General features: G+C 40.1%; 1 protein-coding gene across 3 annotated transcripts in view; it reads right to left on the reverse strand.

The window, feature by feature from the left end:
* Window positions 1–4619: 4619 nt before the first annotated feature.
* The window catches only part of LOC129763556 (uncharacterized), a 429649-nt gene continuing 411063 nt past the window's right edge, over window positions 4620–23205 (reverse strand). For all 3 annotated transcript variants that reach the window (XM_055762752.1, XM_055762751.1, XM_055762753.1), the window contains exons 10-13: window positions 9961–10129; window positions 9755–9902; window positions 9122–9689; window positions 4620–8808 (exon numbers count right to left, since the gene is read on the reverse strand). In XM_055762752.1, the coding sequence (XP_055618727.1) occupies window positions 6751–8808; window positions 9122–9689; window positions 9755–9902; window positions 9961–10129 (2943 nt within the window). In that variant the 3' untranslated portion in view covers window positions 4620–6750. The remainder of the gene's footprint in view (window positions 8809–9121; window positions 9690–9754; window positions 9903–9960; window positions 10130–23205) is intronic.

Here is a 23205-nt window from a genome sequence, read left to right on the forward strand (position 1 = left end):
AGCTGTACCCTGCTGTACCTGCTTTGCTGTGGCCCATTGTTTTTGTATGGTAGAGAAATGACTAGCAAGTACAAAGTACAAAGCACATGTTTCATATGAGTTTAATTTTGAAATACTTGTGAGTATACAATATTTTTTGTCATCATTTGATATAAAGGTTATCTGGTTTGCCAACACAGATTCACGCAATGTACAGTTGAGCAGGTGAGGAACAATCCGCATCTGAATATAAACTTTACAATTTCAAAGATTAATCTTGAGTTTACTAATCATGATTGCAAACGCCAATCGAAAAAAAAAATGAATTTAAAATCATCTTTAAATACAATTTCAGTATCCGTTTTTTTAAACATCTGCAAAAAATGTGTTGATATCACATAAAATACAAATTGCATACAGTTCATTTCGTTTTCACCGTGAAGTGACGTTCGTGATCAGGCTCTACATATTTGATACAAGAAAATTAATTTACGTTCACAGCTTTATTTCAGAACAGTGGAAATCCGGAAATCCATGAACATCTTCGCCAGTAATAATGCAAATAATCTGATTAATTCGAACATTTTACTACAGAGATATTCTTGATCGAATGAAAAATTATCATTTCCCTTTGGATTATGAATATTTCATGATATAACGATCACAGAGCACATCGATTGGCAGTTGTGAAAGTATGAATATGTTCTATACAATATCCAGTCATTGCTTTGACAAATGCATTGTTTCATTATATAATTACAGCGTTCCAAAAATCACCCAAAATTTACGATGTCGCATTCCGTTCCTTCTTCTTTCTTTGTTTTTAAGAGGCTTTAAACTTTGCAGTTCTTTCGCCTCTATTTCCGTTCCTCTATTTTTTTTGTTGAGTGCAGTTCTTTGTCCCCTCCGGTATATGATCGATCACTGCAAATGACGATTCATATTCACTCTGTATTTCGGATTCACCTTTAGACGGTAGCGCAATACGAAACCTTTTCCGCCATAGTACGGAGAATTTTCTAAGGGATTTCTAACATTCTGCTTTGAGTGTCTAGATGACTTTCAAAGTGCTAGCGGGGAAAAGTAACATCAGACAACTTACAATTCATTCATTCCCAACAATGAAATCAAGCTCAAATCTCAACTATGAAAGAATTATTGAACATTTCTTGCGACCTATTTTATTGCCTTAAATTGACCCAAATTAAAGTGTGCTTAGAACGATTTAATTGCATTCATTTGAAAGATGAGACAAATTTGCGGGAGAGAGCTTCATTTCGTTGATAGAAACAAACAAGCTTATCATGGCAGAAAATAATGAAAAAACGAAATTTTTTATGTTTTTTCCACCTCTAATAGGTACTTAAATCCATCAAATTAAATGTTTTACAACTGCATTCTGTGCGAAATTTTCAGAAAAATAAATATTAAAATACTGGGTCAATTGATTAAAGTTTGACGACTAGTGGTGCATGGATCATTTTACGCAAATGTAAATATTAATTCCTAGAAATCGACTAAATTCCAATACCTCGAAAATTGCAACTTTTCGAAAAAAGAAATACAAAAAAAATGATTTTACACGTAAAACTATACAGACATTATTATCCTAAGACCAACTGTTCGCGAGATAGAACAAAATCTATATAAAATCATATTTGATGGAAAAAGCCATATCCGTAAAAGCATGTAAACTCAACCATAATGGAATCGTTGAATTTTTATAGTTTTGGGCTATGAACGTTTAAACATTACCCCTATCTATAGAAGCCATAGGATCATAGGAAATAGCTCGGTCGTTCACAGTTTACGTGAGATATTTTCAGGATATGTATTCAATGAAGAAGAATTATATTAGTAAAACTATATGAAGCACTCTCAGACAGCTCAATCCGTCATTCTCCGTCATTCTTTGTGTGGACACCGACTGGACAACATCGTTGCTGGACGGGCTGGACGGCGAGGGATCGAGTGCCTTTCTCAAGGCAAGAGAGCGGAGGTGGTAGCGCTGGAGTAGAATAGAGTAGAGTTTTCAAAGGGCCTTTCTCAAGGCTAGAGACGAATGAACTGCAAAAGTTTAAAGTCTTTATAATACAATACCTTCCTTCCTTCAATCCGTTTATTGATCAATACGGAATACTCAGGTTTGACGGAAGGTTTTAAAAGTCTTGAATATGAAACAGTTTTTATTTAATTTGGAATGTATCGGTGATTATATTTGTAAAAGTATTTATTATTCGTGTCCACGTGAACAAAGTCTATACCCCCTCCCCCCTCTACGTGGACAAGCGTGGACATTTTCATAACCCCTACCTCCCCTAAAGTTGTCCACGTGGTATGTGGACAGCCCCTAATGTAATTGAATCAGTGTTCTGAAGAGAATTTAAAATCTAGATTCTGGTAAATTAATATTGAAGAAATAAATTGCAATTCTAGTGTGTGAGGACCTAGAATGATAACCGTGGCTAGGGGGCCCGGTGTGTAATTGAAATTCTAGTGTGTGAGGGCTTAGAATTATGACAGTGGCTAGGGGGCCCGGTGTAGAAATGAAATTCTAGTATGTGAGGGCCTAGAATGACGGCCTTAGCTAGGGGGCCCGGTGTGATAGAAAGTTCATAGTGCGGTAGGGCCTAGAATGATGTCCGTGGCAAGGGGGCCCGGTTTAAGTTTGAAATTCTAGTGCGTGAGGAACTAGAATGATAACCGTGGCTAGGGTGTGTAATTGAAATTTCAGTGTGGCTAGGGACCGTGGTGTGATGAGAATTTAGTGCGACATATCCTAAACTATGACCGTGGCTAGAGGGCCCGGTGAATCTTTGAGTGTCTCGTGTGTGTGTGTGTTTTTTTTTTTTGGTGAAGAAGGTGGAGATCTTCATAGACACCCAGTCGCCATGTTGACTGGGTAGTGTGAGATTCTTACTCACTAAAACCACCTCCTATGCGCCTTGCCTTTCTCCCCCCGGAACCACCGTTTGGTATTACTTCGGGAGGAGGCTGTGCTCATGCACTCATCTCTATGAATTGCTACTTCTTTGTTCTTCTCTCCATCTTCGTTGGAGCATCGTGAGTATTTTGGTAATAGCAGAATTAACCGCATTCCACGTGCTCTCTTTTTCGCACATTCGTTGAACAACGTTTCCAGCGTTCACATCTGGGCTGATCTCCCGGTACATTTCTCGCGTAACTTTTGAAAAGGTCCAATGTAACATTTTCGCCAACTCGAGAAAAACGTAGTTGAAGACCCGAACATTATTTCGCGAATTGTCTTAAAAGCTATCAATCTTTATCACTGTTTTCACCACTAGCTGTCAAGAATAACTTCGTAAAACCAATCGTAACTATTGTTCCGTGATTTGAGATTAAGGTTGAAGCCTCGGAGCGAAAAATGTTACATTGGACGTTTTGACTGCCCGCGTTTGCACATTGGACATATTACGTTGCACTATAAAAATTTGAAACTAACTAATAAACAACAATCCAAATATCAGCATTTCGTTCTAAAGACTGATTATTATTGTTATCACTCGTTGAATTGCACTGAAATCGATAACAACACCTGTAAGAAACAAATTCCAAAACGACCGAAGTACGACTGCGAGTTGTTTTGACTGCTTTGTTACTTCGGACGTTTCGGCCGTCGGAGGAAAGTGGCGTCCGAAGTAACAGCCGGGTGCTTAAAATTCGAATCTGTACATTGGATATTTTTTGTATCGGCGACAAAAAGATGAAGAAGATAGATACGTGAACGATTGTTTTTGTAATACATTCAATGATTGAAAACTAATAGCGTGCATCCATTAACTCGATTTGTTTACATTTGTTACACAGGACCTTTTCAAAAGTTACGCGAGAATTCCTGACGCGTTTGCTGCGGAAGTATCACTTTGACTCTGTCAAGCCTCTTCTTCGTTGTAGCCTTCGTCCCCCGTGAACCTTATGTTTCTTGTTCGGCTTGCATCCAAGGTCCTTCGGCATGATGATGTGGGCAGTCCCGATCGACACATCCTGGTCAGCTGTGGTCTTCCGGATCGAGTGGTTCATTTTTCGACGAACGACGCTCCATCACAACCTTGATGGCTGCTGGCGTTCTCGCCGAATGCGGCCGCCCGGATATCGCACGATTCTTGGCCGAGCCCGTCTCCCGGTACCGACGGATGGAGGTATAGATGAAATTCCGCTTCACCGCGTGGGACTTCAACCACCGGAATATGTCGCCGGGCCGCTTACCTCTCTACAACTTTACTACGACGTCACGGTACTCCTTCATCGTGCGCGGTATATGACAAGTCGACACTGTGCGTGTCGGCTAGCCTATATATGAGACTAAAGCTCACACCAATATCAACACACAGAAAGCACATGGTGCGCACCAACACTACGATGAAAAGTTATATTCGAACTTGTTGAACGCCCTGTAAACAACGGTACGGTACGCATACATATGCTCGTAAAATTATTTAGACATTCCTAATAATATTGCAAGATTTTTTTTTATCTGAATTATCAATGTTTCTGGGCTTATTTATGGAGTCATACTGAAATGTATCAATGACATTCAGTTTATTGTTGGGTTCATTTCGGAATCTCGCCCCCTCTTGACATCTTTTCAATGTGACCTCGCGCAAAAATACACACATACATTGTTTTACTTTTCATCAATTTTTATTTATGATAATTTCACTGACTTCTGGTTCACAATCGCATTTTGCCCGTTAATTTCCCGATTGATTCTTACCACAATTAAATTACTTCTCTGTTTTCGTTTGTTTATGGCAGCTTTCATTCGTTTTCGTGGTACCACATTGTCTGTATGTCGATCCCGTTCAAAAATCCCATTACGTGTCGTCCCGTAGCTGGGCGCTGCTGCGTTAATTGATAATAATCAGAACAATAATCATACGTTCGTGGAAGTGTGGTGTTTTTGCCGATCAGAAGGGCTGAATCACGACCATCATTATGTTGTTGTTTTTATTCTTCAATTTTCCGTTTCGCGCTCAATGATGGCAATAATTTAATTTGCTCGATATTTACAATAACTTTTTGCGACATTGTCCACACGCACACGGTGAAATCTGAACCGCGATGTAGTGTTGAAAATATTGGCTCTGTCCTTTGCCTTGATTGAATATTTTTATTGTTTTTTTTTGTGGTGTCACGCTGTGAATTAACATCGGTAGTAGAAAATATTGCAATATGCTACGCAGCGTGTGGTATATAATGGTGTGATAAAACATCTTGATAGTTTTGTTTGTTTCTTTGTTTTGTTCACAGAAAATAATTGCATTTCGGTAGTTCAGTAGTAAGTAGTATCTCGGCTTTGAATTGGTACTCTCTTCGCTCGTCTCCATAGTAATATCTTGTAGGAATCCTTCTTTTTCACGTTACTGCTTTAGTTTTTTTTTGTTTGAGTATGTGGGCGGCGGAAAATCAATAGGCTGAAAGTCGGCGGATGCATGATCGTGTATAAAAAAATAAAGAGTATTTTCTCTTTCAGTTTATTTTGTTTCTTGAGGTCATCTGGGAGTCTTCAAGTGATAAAGGTTCTTAAAGAACTCCACTCTTGGAATCATTTCCGAGGGGTTGGATCGCGTGAAAAACTCTGGATCAACATAATCTGCTCTAATGATGCGGAATTGGGATCGTGTCTGCGCTGGGCCCCTAGTCTTTATTACATAAATAGTTTATCTTTTGTGTATCCTTTTGCTATCTCTGTTAGAGTCTAGAGTTAAAAATAAAAATCTTATTCCACATACAGTGATGTCTCACGTTTCTTCTGCTTATAAATTTGATTTATTTAAAGATAAGAATCACATTCAACCTATTCGAATTAGTTATCTGTTTTAGCCTTTCCCTTATCGTTAGGTGTATAAAATTAAATCCTTTCTCAATTGTTAAGTTAATGTTGGTTAGAGTTTTCCTTGATTTTTTTTTCTGTTTGTTTGCTTGTTTTGTTTTTTTTGTCATATCAATACTCACAATGAAAGCTTTGCCACCAGTCGGCTAGCAGGACTTATTCCATAATAATAGCTAATGGTTACTATTTACACGATTATACTCTTTATTGTGAATTACTTTACCCTAATGTGTGTGTGGGTGTTTTCTTGGTTGAAATGATGTTATTCATTCAAATGTGGGCTAAAATTTGTATTACTCTGTAAAAATTCAATAAAAGTAAATGTGGTGTCGTTGCACACGAAAAAATTATGGTAAATTTTGGCAGGTTTTCGTTTGTTCGTTCTCTTTTTTCTCTTAACTTTCTGCTTGATAATGTTTATCCGAATGAAGTGATCACGACGAGTTTGGGGGTGATTTTGAAGGAAAAATAGTTTTTTTTTTCGTGTTTGAGTGGAATGTGCTGATAGATCTATCGATTGTTGTTAGTATGAGTCAGTCGCCTATGGCTGTCGAACTAGTATCGACAGACTGTGACTCGTACGAATCCTTCTATTGCATATTTCACTAAAGTGTCCTATTTGTCGCTGATATGCTTCCATTCGCAAAAAATAGTGTATGTGAATATCAGACATCTATTCATTCACAAATAATTTTGATTGATTGACATACCACTTCCTCCGGTAGATCGTAATGACAAATAGATGGCGATGTGTGATTGATGTGTAAACGGGGGGGTCACTTGGCACTTGATGAAAACAAAACCTTGTTGTGGGAGGAGCGCTCGGGTGAAAATTTAGGAAGCGTCTCGTTTTAAAACCGTTCCGAGGACAAGCGCTACAGCTTGTGTTGCCAGCGGAATCAAGCGTGAACCTAAGGTTATCTATCATCGCTGGCAAGGTTTTCCGCATCCGAAACCATAACCTCCAGGTCGGACGCCAGCGGATCGTTGTCGCGCTTTTTGGCGATCACCGCTGGCGGCCACTCGAATGCCGTCTGCCTCTCATCACAGGAGGATGTATGGGGCCTTCGGTCCCCCGATGTCGGTGCTTTGTGAGCGTTGATACTTAGCGAAGTCTGACGGGAGAGGACATTTTGGCTGGGCGAAGAAGCTAAATTGGGAGGTTTATTACCGCTACCGGGACCTATGCTACTGCGTCGTAATGCGATGCTCTCACTGTTGCCACTGCCGGAGGAGGGAATGTTCGTACTGCTAGAAGTACGGGAGATTTTTTGCTTCTTCATACTACTGCTACTGGTGCAGCCGTCTACGGGCTTCACGATGGTGCTGTGCCGCCGTCCGATAACGGACGATTCGTGGGGTTCCTGGTTGAGGTGTTGACTCGATGAACCCGAGTGTCGCTTCATCGAGTGCAGGTTCGACGTCGAACCGAAGTGTCTCTGGTGGAGACTCGTTGAGCTGGATCGCCGGTTTTCGGCGAAACTACCCCGCTTACTGCACGATTTGGCTAGATTCGTTGTACTGGAACGTATCAGACTTTCGGTGCTCTCGCCACCGGCTGCTCCGCCGTAGGAACGACGGTGCCTGTCCCGTTCGCGGCTATTGCTATTGCTATGACTACTACTGGTGAGATTCGTTGAACTTCCCCGCAGCCCAGAGGCCGCAAACGGTCGCACCGACGCTGTGATCGACGGATTTCTAAACTGAGAATTGGAGTTTATTATGTTACTACCACTAGCGCTACGGTTGATTCGGAATGTTGCTGTATTGATAGGTGGAGGCACTGAGTTGGGCAGTTCGGTAGAACCGGAACCACCATTGCTGAAGCTCAGATTCTCATACACATGAGCTTCGGATGGGGCCTCCGGCATGTTACGTGGATTTAGCGTTTCATAGTTTGGCTCCGACAGGGGATTCATGATGGGTATCGCATCTTCCAGCGCCGGTCGCACCAGGATCGCGTTTCTCCCCCGTTGAGAATCGGACTGGATCGCGGCAGCGACCCGTTTCCGATCCACCATTCTGCCCTTTCGCTTTCCTATCGGGCCAGCGACGATGTGGGTTTTCACCGAAGGGTCGTTCTTGGAGAGTTTCAAGCTAAATTTGAAGGGTGGTTTGTAGACAACCTGAAGGCGAACTTTCTCGTTGAGATTACCGACCGATTTGGTCTTCACGCGGGCCTTTTTTGGAGATCGCTGCTGCTGCTGTGAGACGGCGGCAGCGGTGGTTGTTGCCGTCAGGTGTTCCGGCGTTGATATACTTTTGTTCATTATGTTGGTTACTTTGGAGGCATGCTCGAACTGATTCGTGGAGTTTGTCACTATCGGCGACTCCAAAAGCCACCTATGCACTTTTCCGAACGTGTTGCTATGGTTATGAGTATCGCTTCTGTTGGAATAGTCAATAACCTCCTTGTGTTTCAGTTTGGTTTTCTTCTTTTTCTGCTTAGTGATCGGTTCCTTCACTGGGGATTCGTCGGAAGGACCCCCGGGGGTGGCACTGGAGCGTTTCTTCTTCTTCTTGAGCAACTTCTTCGGGCTGTCGGTGTTGTTGGCCGTAGTAATTGTCGTTTTTCCGACGTGTCGTTTCACCTGTTTGATGACCACCGTGGCGGGGTTGTTCGTTGACGATCTGGACAGATGGAATCGATCCTTCGAGGTGGATGGAATTACTCCGGTTGAGTTTTCTGCTGCCGCTGCGGTGGTTACTATTCCTCCTTGACCGGTTGCCGTCGCCAGCAGCTGCTTCGGGATCGCTTGCTGTTGTGTGCTCGCCGGCATGGGTCCCGTCTTCGATTTCGAACGCTCGCCGCGAACCTTTTTCCTGAGTGGCACTTTGGTGCGTACAGCTGTGTGCACTATGACGCCGTTGTTGTCCTCCGGTAGCCGCACCGTTTCCGTCGTGGCACTGTGGATGATGGTTACCGTTTTGAGTTTCAGATTTGTCCGCTTGCCCAGCAGTTTCGCGCTCAGGATCTGTGTGTGAACGGAGAAGAGAAAAAAAAAACACTCGTATCAATATCATAGCCCACATCGTGATACTTCGGGTCAAAGGCTGTGGATCGTCTAGCTCAACTACAACGAAGTAACACCCTAGCCAAAACTACTTTTGGGGTTTGGTAGTGCGTCTCACAGATCAGGGTAATCATCAACACTCACTGTAACCCTCAATGTCTACCGAGAGTTCCTTCCCGACCCGTCGAGAGAGACGTATCGTCTGAGAATCGTTTGTAATCGAGACACGCTTTAACCTTGGAGTCCTCCGTATACGGTACCAAACTATACTCACCAGTAATGCGAACACAATGACGATTATCAGCACAACGGCGTACCAATTGGACACCACCCACTTCTTGAAGCTGGCGATACTCTCTTCCGACAGGAGCAGCTTGCGCAGGGTCGCCAATGGGCCGGACGGATCTACCTCGCGGCACTTTTGCGAAACGTCACAGTAACCATTGTAATCGTTGCAAGGCGTTCCCGGTTTTGCGTACATATCCGGCACATCGAACGGTGGGTCGTTCCATTCAAACGAGCTGAGACAGGCTTTATCCTCGCCCGGTAGTTTACAACACAGCTCGCAGGCCCGGATGGCCGGATCATGAGGACCGACGGCACACTGACAGGACTCCAGTCCGTAAGCGAGACAAATCGAGCCGGTACATTCGCCCATGTAGCACACGTACTCCTTGTTGCAGATCGTCTTGTTTGGTTTGTTGACTGACGGCGGACACATGGCCATCGTACCGTCGCAGTACGCCGGATCACGACATCCGTTGTCATCTCGGCACTTGTCGCCAAGTTTGAGTGTACACTCCAGGGTGCAGCAGGGACCCTGGGAGGGACTGCATTGGGCTCTGAAATGAAGCGTTGCGTTGAGCATTGAGGAAATTTTCTGTGACAGTATTTGAAGGACACTTACTTCGGCGTGAGAGTGCAGGGCTTCTGGTCGAACCGAGGATGTCGTGACATCGGGTAGCAGCAGGAATCCTTGCAATCTTCTTCCCATCCGCAGTCGCACTGTTCGCCGGGCTCCACCACGCCGTTTCCACAGATCGACGCTTGTGGTTCTACAAGAGACAAATAAATCAATCAAGGCTCCCAATTTGGCATGTAACTTCCACCCACCAGTGAAGCATCCTTTGGCGCTGCGAGCCTTCGCATTCAGCACCGGCTCTATGGCCTTCAGTGAGCAGGGGCTGAAGCGATTGTTGTTTCGTTTGTCGCCGGATGTGGCACGGGCGAACATGATGAAGTTGCCATCTTCACCCCCCGGCGTGCACTGCTCCGGGTCGTGCTGGAAGTGAAAAAAGGAGAGAGAACCGATAGTTTAGGTCAATAATTGCATATTTATATGCTGTAAATAATTGCTAGTAATTATCGTTGCCACGATTTCGCCTGCCATGGCGGTAAATTGAGAGATGAAGCAAAATGTGGGAGGGGATTGATCAGTCCGAGTATGATGAGCAAAAATTCTATCGGCGAATAGTGACCACCTAATGATGGTGATGGAAGGAAACAGGGAACATAACTCACTGCAAGTTATGGGTTGTTTGAGGCTGCAGCCGAACGAGCTATTCTCATGGGTATAATAATGGAAGGCGATGACCGGCTGTACGACTCACAGAATGTCAATGCAGTGTGCACCCTGTCAGAACAGGAAGGCACGAGTGTTTGAATGTCATAAATGAACTCGGATTTTGGAATGGACCATTCGGATTGAACGGATGGGGCATCAGGGTGCCGTCGGAAGCGTAAATTACTTTTGCTTTGCTACAGGCGTAAGCGTATAATACTTGATTTATGATTTGTGTTTCAGTGGATGTTAGATCTGACATGAACGAGTTGCGATTGAATGGAAAATTATAATTGGTCGTGAACGAATGTGTAAGCAATCAAATCTGAATTAACTTATTTTAGAATATCAATTCCTCTCTCTACCTATACCTATGACAAAACCGCAAAATTTACGTGGGATTACAGTTGGCCTAGTAATTATTGTGTATTCATTAAATGATTGATTGAACTAGTGATTGAATGAAACGAATACAATTGAATTCAACATATTGACTTCGTATGTAAAGAGTTCGAACGAGTCCCAATTTTGGCCAATCCATGCATTGTGGTAGATTGTGTTCTTCGTTACAAGTAAATCTGACGATTAAGTCTGACCATCCGTTGTCCAGAGCTAAAGAGCACCCTAAAAGTCTTCGCAAAGCTGCATCAGCTCTTGCGACACCTACATTAGAGCTCAGAACTGATAGGGGCTAATGTTGTTTTTTTATGCACTTAAAAGCGAGATTCGGTCGTGATTATTTCGAATTATTTCTATTAAATTCACTTTAACCATTAACAGTCGTCAGTAAATTTTATTTTATTTTATAAATGGCAAGAAAGATATATTTTTATGTATTTAAAATGGATTGAATACGCCATTGGACTAAAGTCATATATCATCTTCGAATTTTTTTAGTTTGATAATGCATACAGATTATAAGTACTAACATTCGAATTTTTTTCAGATGCTGTAGATAATGGTGATGCAATCGATATCATATTGAGTTTGTTGATATCATTGATTATGCAGGAGATTATATATTATACTAGCTGACCCGGCAAACTTCGTTCCGCCCAAAATTTATTTTTTGTTATCAATACCTCCAAACATTCACGTTTTCTTACTTACGATCATGAGTCCAGAATTGTTCATTGATTCATCTTCTAATTTTTTTTATTAATAATCTAATTGATTTAATCTTCTAATTGACCCTTTACAATTTACTTTTAATATAAATTTCCTAGGACTTCTACCAAAACTCGTCATTATAATATCAGATTATTTTCAGACGCAATTCCCGTTCAAGATTTTTCAACCACTTGCAAATAACATGTTTCTCCGTTACATTGAACATATGTTTGATACAAAAAATATGAAAGAATGAAGATAATCCCTAAAAAAATGCTCTTATCAACACATTCGAGGATCCATTCTTATTTATATAGATAGAAGAACCGTTTTATCACATTAAAATCTATTTCCACTTTCGAACAAAAATAATTTCGTTGGCGCAAACATCAAACGGACTAACAACGCTTGTGACTATGTGAATATATATATAGAAAATATGGGAATTGAATTTTCCGAATTTTCCCATTCTCCTTCAGAGTTTTTATGGAACCTCCTCTCCATTCCAGAGGAGGGAGGGGTGTCATACCATCATTTCTCGTACCCTCACATATCTCAGGTATCTCACATCCCAAATTTGGCTCCGTTTGCTTGATTAGATCACGATTGCCCCTTATATTATTATTATTATTCATTGATTCTTGAGTTCTGCAGCATCCCCCTGAGGGAGGGGGAGGAGTGTCTATCCAACATAGAAACATTTATTGCACCCTAAAACCTCCACATGCCAAATTTGAGTTCGTTTGCTTGATTAATTCTCGAGTTATGAAGAAATTTGTGTTTTATCTGTATGGCAGCCCCTCCTTAGAGAGGGGGGAGGAGTGTCTATCCAATATAGAAACATTTATTGCATCCTAAAACGTCCACACGCCGAATTTGGGTACGTTTGCTTGATTAATTCTCGAGTTATGCTGAAATTTGTGTTTCATTTGTATGGCAGCCCCCCTTAAAGATGGGGGAGGAGTGTCTATCTAGCATAGAAACATTCATTGCACCCTTAAACCTTCAGATTTCAAATTTGAGTTCGTTTGTGTGATTAATTCTCGAGTTATGGAGAAATTAGTGTTTAATTTGTATGGCTACATTCAATAAAAGTAATAGTGTTAATGAATTAATGTTATGAGTTATCATTAATTTAATTTTGAAAAAAAAACAATAATCTGTCTTGTGTTAACGAGAAATTATTGATTTTTTCCCCCTATATCCTGTATCTGGTCGGATAGCAAATATTGGCCAGATAACGTTTGCATTAAAAAAAAGGACAAAAATTGCCGGGTTTATGGGTTTATCTTCACACGCCCTGACGAAATTATCCATGGAGCATCAATCATAGTAACCCATGAGTCAGCAAAACAAACTTGAAAGCTCTATCAATCGAACTCTAACCGTGATGGCGAAAACAGTGAAGCTATTTCGTTCAGTGCGCGTTCCGCCGCCGCGTTGATAACGGACATCGCAGTCACTTTGTGGACGCCGGATACGCCCGTTTCGGCATCTACAACATCTTGGCACTATTGGACAACAATCAGAGCATCGAAAGAAAGCCCGGTTACGAATTGTATGCAATAGGGCTCTTGCTACACTAACATGCAGAGCATGTGTTGGGCACACATCGTTTGTTTACATTCGTAGTTTCTATGCAGCAAAGCGAATTCAATCGTCATTTTTGTAAATGATTTAAATATAGTTGCGGTCTTTCTACTAGCGCGAATTATTTCATAAAACTAACATGAACTTTGCGAAACAATTAGGCAAGCTATTTCATGATCAAGAGCTTTTGTGAGACGCATATTACTTAATTTACTAGCACCTATTCCGCGATGTTCATTGAGCGACTTTCCCACTAGATTTGAATCGAAAAATTTGCAGGAAAGGATCATCAACATGTTCGGACCTAGATTAAAGTCACAAAGGCTCGAGCCTACGTTCGAATGCTTCTTTGTATCTATATATATATATAAATGGATTTCAGTCTGTCTGTCTGTCTGTCTGTCTGATTTTTACGGACTCGGAAACTACTGAACCGATCAATATGAAAATTGGTAGGGGAAGGTTTTCGTGATTGTTTGAGACCCCTCTCCCCTCTCTAAGGGGGCGCTGCTATACAAAATTAAACGGAGTCGATTAGAAGATCAATCAATGAACAGTTCTGCGATTGGACCCATGAACTTGCTCATAGTAAGAAAACTTGAATGTTCGAAGGTATTGATAACAAAAACAATTTTTGGGCGGTACGAAGTTCGCCGGGTCAGCTAGTTTTCCATAAATTAGCTAATTGATGGATTTCTCCGTTTTTGATCAATTTTCTTACAACATATTTCACTTCTCCGCAGAGCATTCAGGTACCCGGAAATCATATCTGGGGGTTTGTTGATCTTTCTGGCTGAATGTGTCCTCAATTTCAACATAATCAACCACCTTTTTGGCGGAATTAACCACCGATTAAGGATATCTGCAAACGAATGTTCATTATAGTCTACTTCTTCACGAGACCTACATTCGCTAAAATCATTATTTAAACAAAGCTCAATCTAATATAAATATAAATCTTATGCAGTGATCTCTTTTGCCTGCCCAACAGATTACTAATACATACGCACGCTGCAAGCGATCTATAGTGAAAGTAAACAACCATATTGACTTGTAATGGTGTGGATTCCCCCTTGTTTCGTTCGAATTCGTCAGCTTCTATCGAACAAAATTGTTGTTCTCCGTCAGTCATCGTACAATCGAATTTTCGTGCGTACTCTGAGCCAATGTAACCTTAGCCTAAGGGGGGTTGGAAGCATTTTTCGCTACACCGACCAACAACAGAACGGCGTATCGTGCTCGTTTTAATCCTTGTTCAATGTGGGCTTTATTTGAAAATAATTTACTGCACTGATACGCGAGTGGGAAAAATAATGTCGTGGATTTAGGGACGAATGTGGTTGGACATGTTCCAAAACACGGCTATAATTGAGGGACTCAAAGTGACATCATCCATTTTTCTACATCGACTCTGTCTTTTGGTCAAAATTTAGCTGCAAACACCTTCACAGCTGTATTTGACAATGTGGAAGATAGGAGCCTCGTCTATCGGATTCTATAGTAAACTCAAATTGGAACGTTTTTGCAGTTGAGTTGTTACCTAAAGATAAAGTTGATGAAGAGAAATCGAGCAAATCACTTACACCCCTTTCATTTTAAGCCCTTCACTTGATATTGTCCAACAACGAAGTGTTACCCTCGAAGATTTATAAGAATTCAATCGACTACATTTGACATTTAGTGACATAATTAATCATATGAGGTAGCAGGCAAACAGTCGGTCCGTGTTATGTACGGAACGTGACCTACTTCATCGATCGAAATATCTCATTCCACAACCAATCAGAGAACCCAAACAACTGTGACCACCAATTAAATTACATAGGCTTCATTTCACCAACTTCGAATCCTTATGAAAAATTTACCATAAATTAGGCGTCTTCGCACTGGAAAATTGAAGATAAGAAAAGCGACGCCGCCCTCGGCGGATAAGGGCACACCCGATCGACGCTGCCATTTCAATCACTACACCTGATTACGCTTTTCCGATAGCATTAATCAATTGTGATTGTGTCTCAATCGGGGCGGAAACTTCTCGCCAGATTTCCAGGAGCAGCCCAATACAAACATGCCGGAGGGGAGGACATGTTGTTGCTCAATTGGGCCGTACGCCATTACACGATTACATACAAGTCCCGCTCGTCCTGGTGTTTTTCTTCTTCTTCCATGCGGAAAAACGACGACGACGAGCGATGTTACTTCACTTTGCATTTCAAGGTTTCTTCCGGTTGTGCTGGGAAAAGTAACTTTTATTTTTCATAACTTTGCTCTTTCCTTCGGATTCCATAAAGGAACATTCCTCTGTGCGCTTCGAATGATAACGGGGAACAGTGGGGTGGAATGGGATCCGTGTTGGACAAGAAACACTAAAGGGAACCTTTTTCCGGCCGTCATTGAGTCTGTTTTGGGATACTGGATACTGGGGAGCAAAAAAAAAAGATCTGTAGGCTGCTTTGTAGTCCCTATGGATGTACTCTGTGAAAAGTGGGAAATTGGATTTGCGCTGCTGGGGAAATTTATTGATTTTTGCGGCTCGAGGTAGGTATGGGCGTCATCTCACGGTGATACTTGGATTGAATACGTGCGAATTTGATGTGGCCCTTCAGCAGAAATTCATTAAAACATGCTGAGGCATTTGCTCGAAACCATCACCCAGCCATATTTTTTGAGTCTAAATAAATCTGAAGAAGCATTATTATAATTCTGAAGAAGCTTCAAAATCGATTCGATCTTTGGATTGTTATATGGGACGAATCTAAACGATTACTATGGCCAGTGATTGAACTATGTTAATCTTAATAAGGTGCAAGGAATCAATATTGATGGAAATTACGAAATGCCAAAAATTTAGACAAAATACCTATAAAAAAGATATTTGGAAGCTTTGAGTACACATTCAAATATATGCCGGGGACATACGAGATGATTGCTATTCCATGATGAATGGTTCGTTTTCAACGATTTCCCACTCCCTCATTTTTATTATTCGAAACTTTTGCAATCATCACATCTGGAAGACCAGCATAAAGCACTGTATTGATTCTCCTTCATGATTCCGTGTTTTCGAATCGATTCGCCAGGTTCAACTCGAAATCGATTGCACCAAGTACCCAATCGAAACGCCACATCACAAGCTGGCGATTCGGTCCGGGTTCTACGGAACTGAGCGTCTTCCTGAAGTCGCCTTTGTTCGCATTACTGTCAGCACCGGAGATTAATCTCTCTACATAAATCGCACCCCGCCTAGAGAACCGCCGGCAATAAACCGCCGAATACTCCAAAGGACCTCCCAACCCCGAACGGGCAGTGTACAGCTCTTTTGCGGTGGCTGCTCCACTGGACATCCGATTACGAGTTCCTACTGCCAGCGCAGCTTTCCGAAAGTTGTTGATAAACGATTATTGTCTTCAGCTCATAATATTCCAGTGACTAATTGGCCCCGGGCCTTTGGCAGCGAAGGAAGCTTTAGAGCTCTCTTGGAAGGGAATTTTTTGACCGGGAGATTATTTGAGATGAATGAATGTTTCAATATTTTGGAAGAGAATATTTCTTGAAACATCGGTGCTTTTCATCAGGGGATTTTTTGGTAGATGGCCAGTGATCACTATACAGCAGACAGGAACGGCCACAATTTATGGTTCAATAATGATTGCAATAAATTTCCTGTTGGCCAACGACCGCCTACCGAGTTTGCCCCATTGCGTGTTTGTGTGATCTGTTCTTATGCGGCGTTATTTTTTTTATGACCAATGTTGTTATTTTTTATTTCTGCCGACGCGGCGACGAACTCAAATTGCACTAATCATGGCTATAAATTTGGGAGCCAGAGCGCAGGACAAAATTATTGCCGCCACGATTCATGGTTCAATAAATGTAGTGGTCTTCCAATGTTTCCGATTTCTGGATAGATTTCAAATGGTCAAATTCAATTGAATCCATCTCTCACACACGGTTACCCTTTTCATCGTTCGAGCAGCGCGGAAATTGACAGTCGCTATCTCGGGGCGCTTCCTGCCGGAGCATGACAGCAACAGCATCCCGTTCATCGCCATATCAACTGGTGGCAGGACGAATTCGAGCGAAGGCATTATCACACCTTGCGTAGGTCAGTCCCGCCGCATCACCATTTCTCATTAAGCTCCCATCGCGCTAGATTGTTATTCAATATTAAACATTGATTAAAAGCCTGCTCATATCACTCGCAGACGCTCGGAGCATGTTGAATGAATAGTTAACCCAGCTGGCATCCGTAAATAGATTGAGGACGAGACGACAACTCCTGTGCTGAGCCGGATGCGTTGCATAAACATCAAATTATAACTCTGCGGATGGATGCTATGAGCACCGAGAACGGCCAGTGAAAACTTGTTCGATTATCCAGCAGCTCGGGTCTCGCTTATAGCCATATTGGATCGGACAGTTGTCTAGCAGGTTGCATAATCCCATTAGAATTTTATTTACAGTGTATTCCGTGAATACAGTTTTGTTCTTTACCGCAAATTATGAGACCCGTATCGGTCGATAAGCAGAATCGGTCTAGTAATTCAAAAGTAACGAATTTTTGGAAAAAGGCATTTTTGGCAAAAATGCGAAAAAAATTTTGTTTTGTACTACCCTAAAATGGAAATGGTCGCCCTAACAAAAAAAAATTTAAAAAAAAATTACGGGTCTCATAATTTGCGATAAAGAACATAACTACCACTTTAGACGAAAATCTGAGAGCCATCGTTTTGGCCTGGAAATATATATACACAAGCAGCATATATATATATAAATATATATATATATATATATATATATATACATATATATATATATATATATATATATATATATATATATATATATATATATATATATATATATAAATATATAAATACTCGAGATAAGCGCAGCAGTCACCCTTAGTGGAGGAAATTTTGCTACTGGCAAGCGAAACCTAATCACATACAAAATTCCAGAACGACATTCACTTTCTTGGTGATTAAACAAGCCAAATAAACTCTTTTTTTTAATATCAACAACCTCGAAAACAGTAGCATTGCTTCATTATGATCAAGACTAGTGCAAATGCAATCCTAGCTAGCCTCGAAATTTTATTGCCTCTGGCAATGCGTTCGTTTTTTACAGGGCTCGAGCCAGCCTTCCTCTTCTTCTTGCCCACCACACACTATGCGAAGCATCCAATTTATGACGCGGAAAGAAAAACACACGATACGAATAACGCGTAAAACGAACTGGAAAAACCACACGACGATATCCTATTTGAATTACAATCTCAGATCGAAGCGCAGCGAAAGCAAAGTGAACCGGATTGCTCAACAGTCCGATGCCGAATGAAAGTTTGCCTCATTCTTTCTTTCTTTGTTTTTAAGAGGCTTTAAACTTTGAAGTTCATTCGCCTCTAAGTTTGCCTCAGCGAGATCCACTGTTTATACTCTAGGCAACAATTCCCCTTCATTCTTCTTCTATTCCTTTGTTTGTTCAAGGAGACTTTAAATCCTACGATTTCCCCTCCGTTGGTCGTCGATAAGTTGCTCGTTATGACAGCTCTGTTCGCGAAAGCACACAAATGGACAGAACAAATGTATGAGGAAATGGGAATGCTTCCAATTTTCATCAATTTAAACCATATACAGACTATGGGATTGTAATGTATAGCAAATCAAACAAATCTTAAGGAATTTCCGATTCGTTTGGTATATGAATCGCCAAAATCCGTTCGCGGCAAAAATAGTTGTTAACGTTAACTTTATTTCATAAAAACGTGACCTGTTTTCTGATTTGGCACCCTTAATGAAAGACGTAGTTCTACGTCAAAAAAACTTAGCTCGCGATGTGGCCATCGCATAACCTGCAGATTCTCCCTCGGTGATACATTCACTGCGGCACATAAACACACACACACACTTCGTATTAAAATGAAGGAAAAAACACGCGATAACAAAATCCCGTCTGTATTATAATTAATCTTGAATAAACGCGCACTTTTTCTTCAGAAATATGAACGTCACTTGCAAAAAAACACACAATGTTTTCAATTTTTTTTTCATTTTGGAATGATCACTTTTTTCGTCGATTTTCGAGTTGCACACCAGCTGACGCGGAGCGAAGAAAAATTATGTCTACACCCGACGACGGTTCGATCCTCTTTCCCTCAGTCTGTCCCTTTCACGCTTCAAGCAAATACTTCCCCTTCTGCTTTCTTCCGTTCTTCTTCTCGAATGGCGTTAACGTTCCCTGTGGAACTTTTGCCGTCTCAACGTATGCATTAACTAGCGTCATTCATTAATACTTAGTTGAGATTTCTTAAGCCAAATAACACGTCTTGAATGTATTCCGAGGGGCAAGCTCTTGAATACGCGTGACCACAGTGCAAATCGAAGGAAATTTCTTTGACGAAAAATCCTCCGGCCAGAACGGGAATCGAACCCGAACACCCGGCATGATAATGTGAGACGCTAACCACTCGGCCACGGGGGCACCCTTTCTTCCGTACTGTTTTTATATACCGCTCCACTAACCAACTAGTGACGAAACAGCCTCACCTTAGGATATACTCACAGCAGTGGAACTCCATACAATTCACTGACTAAAAAGTGTCCACATTTTCATCGCTTGTTTACGTGAAGAATATAATTTTTTCAGGCACACTTGATTTGAGAGTGTATGGATTTCTAGCTGTTTTGACGCAAGGTCTTTAATGATGAATTATAAGATGGGAAGGTTTATATAAACATGTTTAAAATTACATAAGTTTATTCAAATATTAATATTGCTCTTCTTTAACTATTCAGTGCAATTTTATCAAAATTGAAAGAGAAATTAAAAAAGGAATGTTTTTCTTTTCAATATTTTTTGAGATGGTTATTAAAAATCCATTATTACCTTTGCTTCATTATTTACCCCCCATTATTTGTTAATTTTTCCTGCTTTTCGTTCTTTGACCTATCATTTTGACAATTTAATTTGAGAGGTTTAAAATTCCGACAAGATAAAAATTTGGTGTGAAAGAGTGGAAAATTAAGTGGCAAATTTTCTAAGCTTTATAATTAATGTTTTTCGGCACTATTTAATTTCTTAGTTTGTTTGAATGACCGATTGAAGTTGATCCATAGAAGAATAAGGTTTCATTTATTTAATGTGTCGTATTTTGAAATCGACTCAATGGTTGAAAAGTTATGACATTTTGGAAGCAATCTTACTTAATCAGCAAAAGGCCCCATTGGCATATGCTGTACACAAAAGTCGTCTCCATTCACATTTTATTTTTTTTTCCAATTTATAACTTTCAAACTCATTTCAAGGATCAACATATCATATCTTTCTATTAATCTGCAAACATGCCTTGTAGTAGCTTAAAAAAAACAAACTCATAAACGACAAAAAAAGTCTTCGATTGTATATTTTTTTTTACAGTTTTACAGTACACATTCGCTTATTGACGCTTTTTTAGTTGGAGTGCTTTTAAATTGCCGGTTTGCTAGTTGGAGCACGCGCCAATCAAAAAGCAGTCATCCGTCATAATTGTATGTCAGTTTTACTCTGATGTTTTAATGACATTTTTATTGAAGGATCTTTGAATGTTACACTTAGAAAATTAAGGCACAGTATAAAAGTTTTTAGTTTTGCAGTTTGTTTGACAAATGTTTTCATTTAAAAATATATATAAATACAGCCATTCCATGCCAAACCGTTATAGTGTTGCTCAGATTGTCGTCAAAAGGGGTAGTTTTGTTCTTTATAGCAAGTTATTAGTCGTATTTTTTAATTTTTTTGTTAGGGCGACCATTTCCATTTTAGAGTGGTCCATAAAATCCATTTTATCGTATTTTTGCCAAAAATGACTTTAAAAAAAATCATAACTTTTGAGCCACTGTACCAATTCAGATGTACGACATATTAAATTAAAGCCAATTAGCTGGTCTTTTTTGGAAAAATAAAGCAGTTGTAGAAAACTTGAATTATGTTTCGTCTCGGGACCAAAGGCGCTATTTTTTTTATATATTTTCTGGAAAACTGAGAATTTTTCACATAGCATATCTCGAAACCAGGGAAGCATTTTTTTTCGTTTTTGAGTTATAATTTTCAAAGCTATCCGATGGTTTAAAAAATCATTTTTCCCTTTTTTCCCAAAAATAACTTTTCTCAAAAAATTATTACTTTTGTACTACGTGATCGATTCAGATGATCGACATATCAAATTAAAACCAATAAGCTAGCCTATTACACTCTGAATAGAAGTGGATTTTATTTTAGTAATTATTGATTATATTTATTTTCTATATATCGTTTCGTTTATTTTTTATATTTTTTCCCGAAAGCTGAGTTTTTTTCACATAATACATCCGCATACCAGAGAGGTGTTATTTTTCGTTTTTAAGTTATGATTTTTCAAAGTTAACATGTTTTCGTTCAATATTTCTATGCGACTAGACTGGATGTATGTGACTATAATCCAATTGATTGGCAAGCGTGTAATTTTTTCAAGAAAGGCTAAAAGTTAGGTAGGCTTTAATTTGATATGTCAATCATCTGAGTTGGTCCAGTAGTTCAAAAGTAATAACTTTTTGAAAAAAGTCATTTTTGGAAAGAAATGGAAAAACTACATTTTTCGAATCACCCTAAAGTGGAATGGGGTCTAATATTTTGCGATAAGGAACAAAACTACCAATTTACATGAAAATCTGAGAACCACTATATCGGTTTGACATGGAATATATATAACATTAAAAAAATATAGCTTGGTGTTAATTTCCCCGGCAACTAAAAAGCTGATTACTAGAAACTAATTGATGGTAACGTTTCATTTCCTTGTGAATTCTAGGTACAATACCAACAGAGGGAATTTGAAAAAATAAAAATGGCTTTTTACGGGGTGTGTTCGAAACTGGAAAAAATAAAATTCATTATATTTTTATGTTGTTTTTAAGCGTACATACATGACCTAGTCGTATAATTATTGTACCATTCAATTTATTTCGATAAGAATGCTTGAAAAAATTTCAACTGATGCTCTTACCACATTTTAATTTTTTATTCAATGTCCAGTTCCTATGGCGAAGCTTCATTCGTAAATTACACATTTGTCATCATTGGTGGAATACGACCATAAATGTTGTTATCAGTAGCACAGCAAGTTATGATTACAATACATATAGGTTTATTTTGATTATGCAAATATTAACGACATTATACATGAACCGATAAAAATGCATTATAATGTTTGTCCACATTATAATGTTTGGCTACATAGTCCAAGAGCAACATGGATTCATTCCCAATCGATCCACATCAACGAATTTGATCGTTTACACATCTTCAATAACACGGGCTCTACAGTCGCGTCAACAAATCGATGCGATATACACTGATTTTTCAGCAGCTTTCGATTCCATAAATCATCAGATAACAATCGCCAAACTTCGATGTCTTGGCTTCAGTGGCTCTTTTCTGGGTTGGATGCAATCATATCTGACAGGCCGAAAAATTTCAGTGAAGATTGGTGACACTATCTCGAAGCCCTTTCGGGTTACTTCTGGAGTTCCTCAAGGAAGTCATCTCGGTCCATATATTTTCTTACTTTACCTCAACGAAATCAATTTCTCTCTTGAGTGCCAGAAATTATCGTATCGATTGAATGTGAAGCTGATGCTGAGTTTCTTCAGATACAAATAAATACCTTTGCTGCGTGGTGTGACGCGAACAGGATGATTTTGAACCCAAACAAATGCTCGATAATATCCTTTTCTCGTAAACGTTCAACAGCTTATTATGTTTATAAGCTTAAAGGCATAGCTCTACAACGTGTTGACTGTGTTAAGGACTTAGGAATCATACTGGACTCAAGGCTTACGTTTCGCGAGCATAGCGCATACATAATTTCTAAAGCATCTAAAGCACTTGGCTTTATATTTCGCTCGACCAAACATTTTAGGGACATTTATTGCATTAAAGCTTTATACTGTGCCCTGGTCCGCTCATTATTGGAGTACGGCTCTATTGTTTGGGCATCCTACTACCAAAACGGTATTTTACGTTTGGAAGCTGTCCAGCGGAAGTTCATGAGGTTTGCATTGCGCCGTCTACCGTGGAGT

Source organism: Toxorhynchites rutilus, chromosome 1 (assembly GCF_029784135.1).
Source record: "Toxorhynchites rutilus septentrionalis strain SRP chromosome 1, ASM2978413v1, whole genome shotgun sequence".
NCBI lineage: Eukaryota > Metazoa > Arthropoda > Insecta > Diptera > Culicidae > Toxorhynchites > Toxorhynchites rutilus.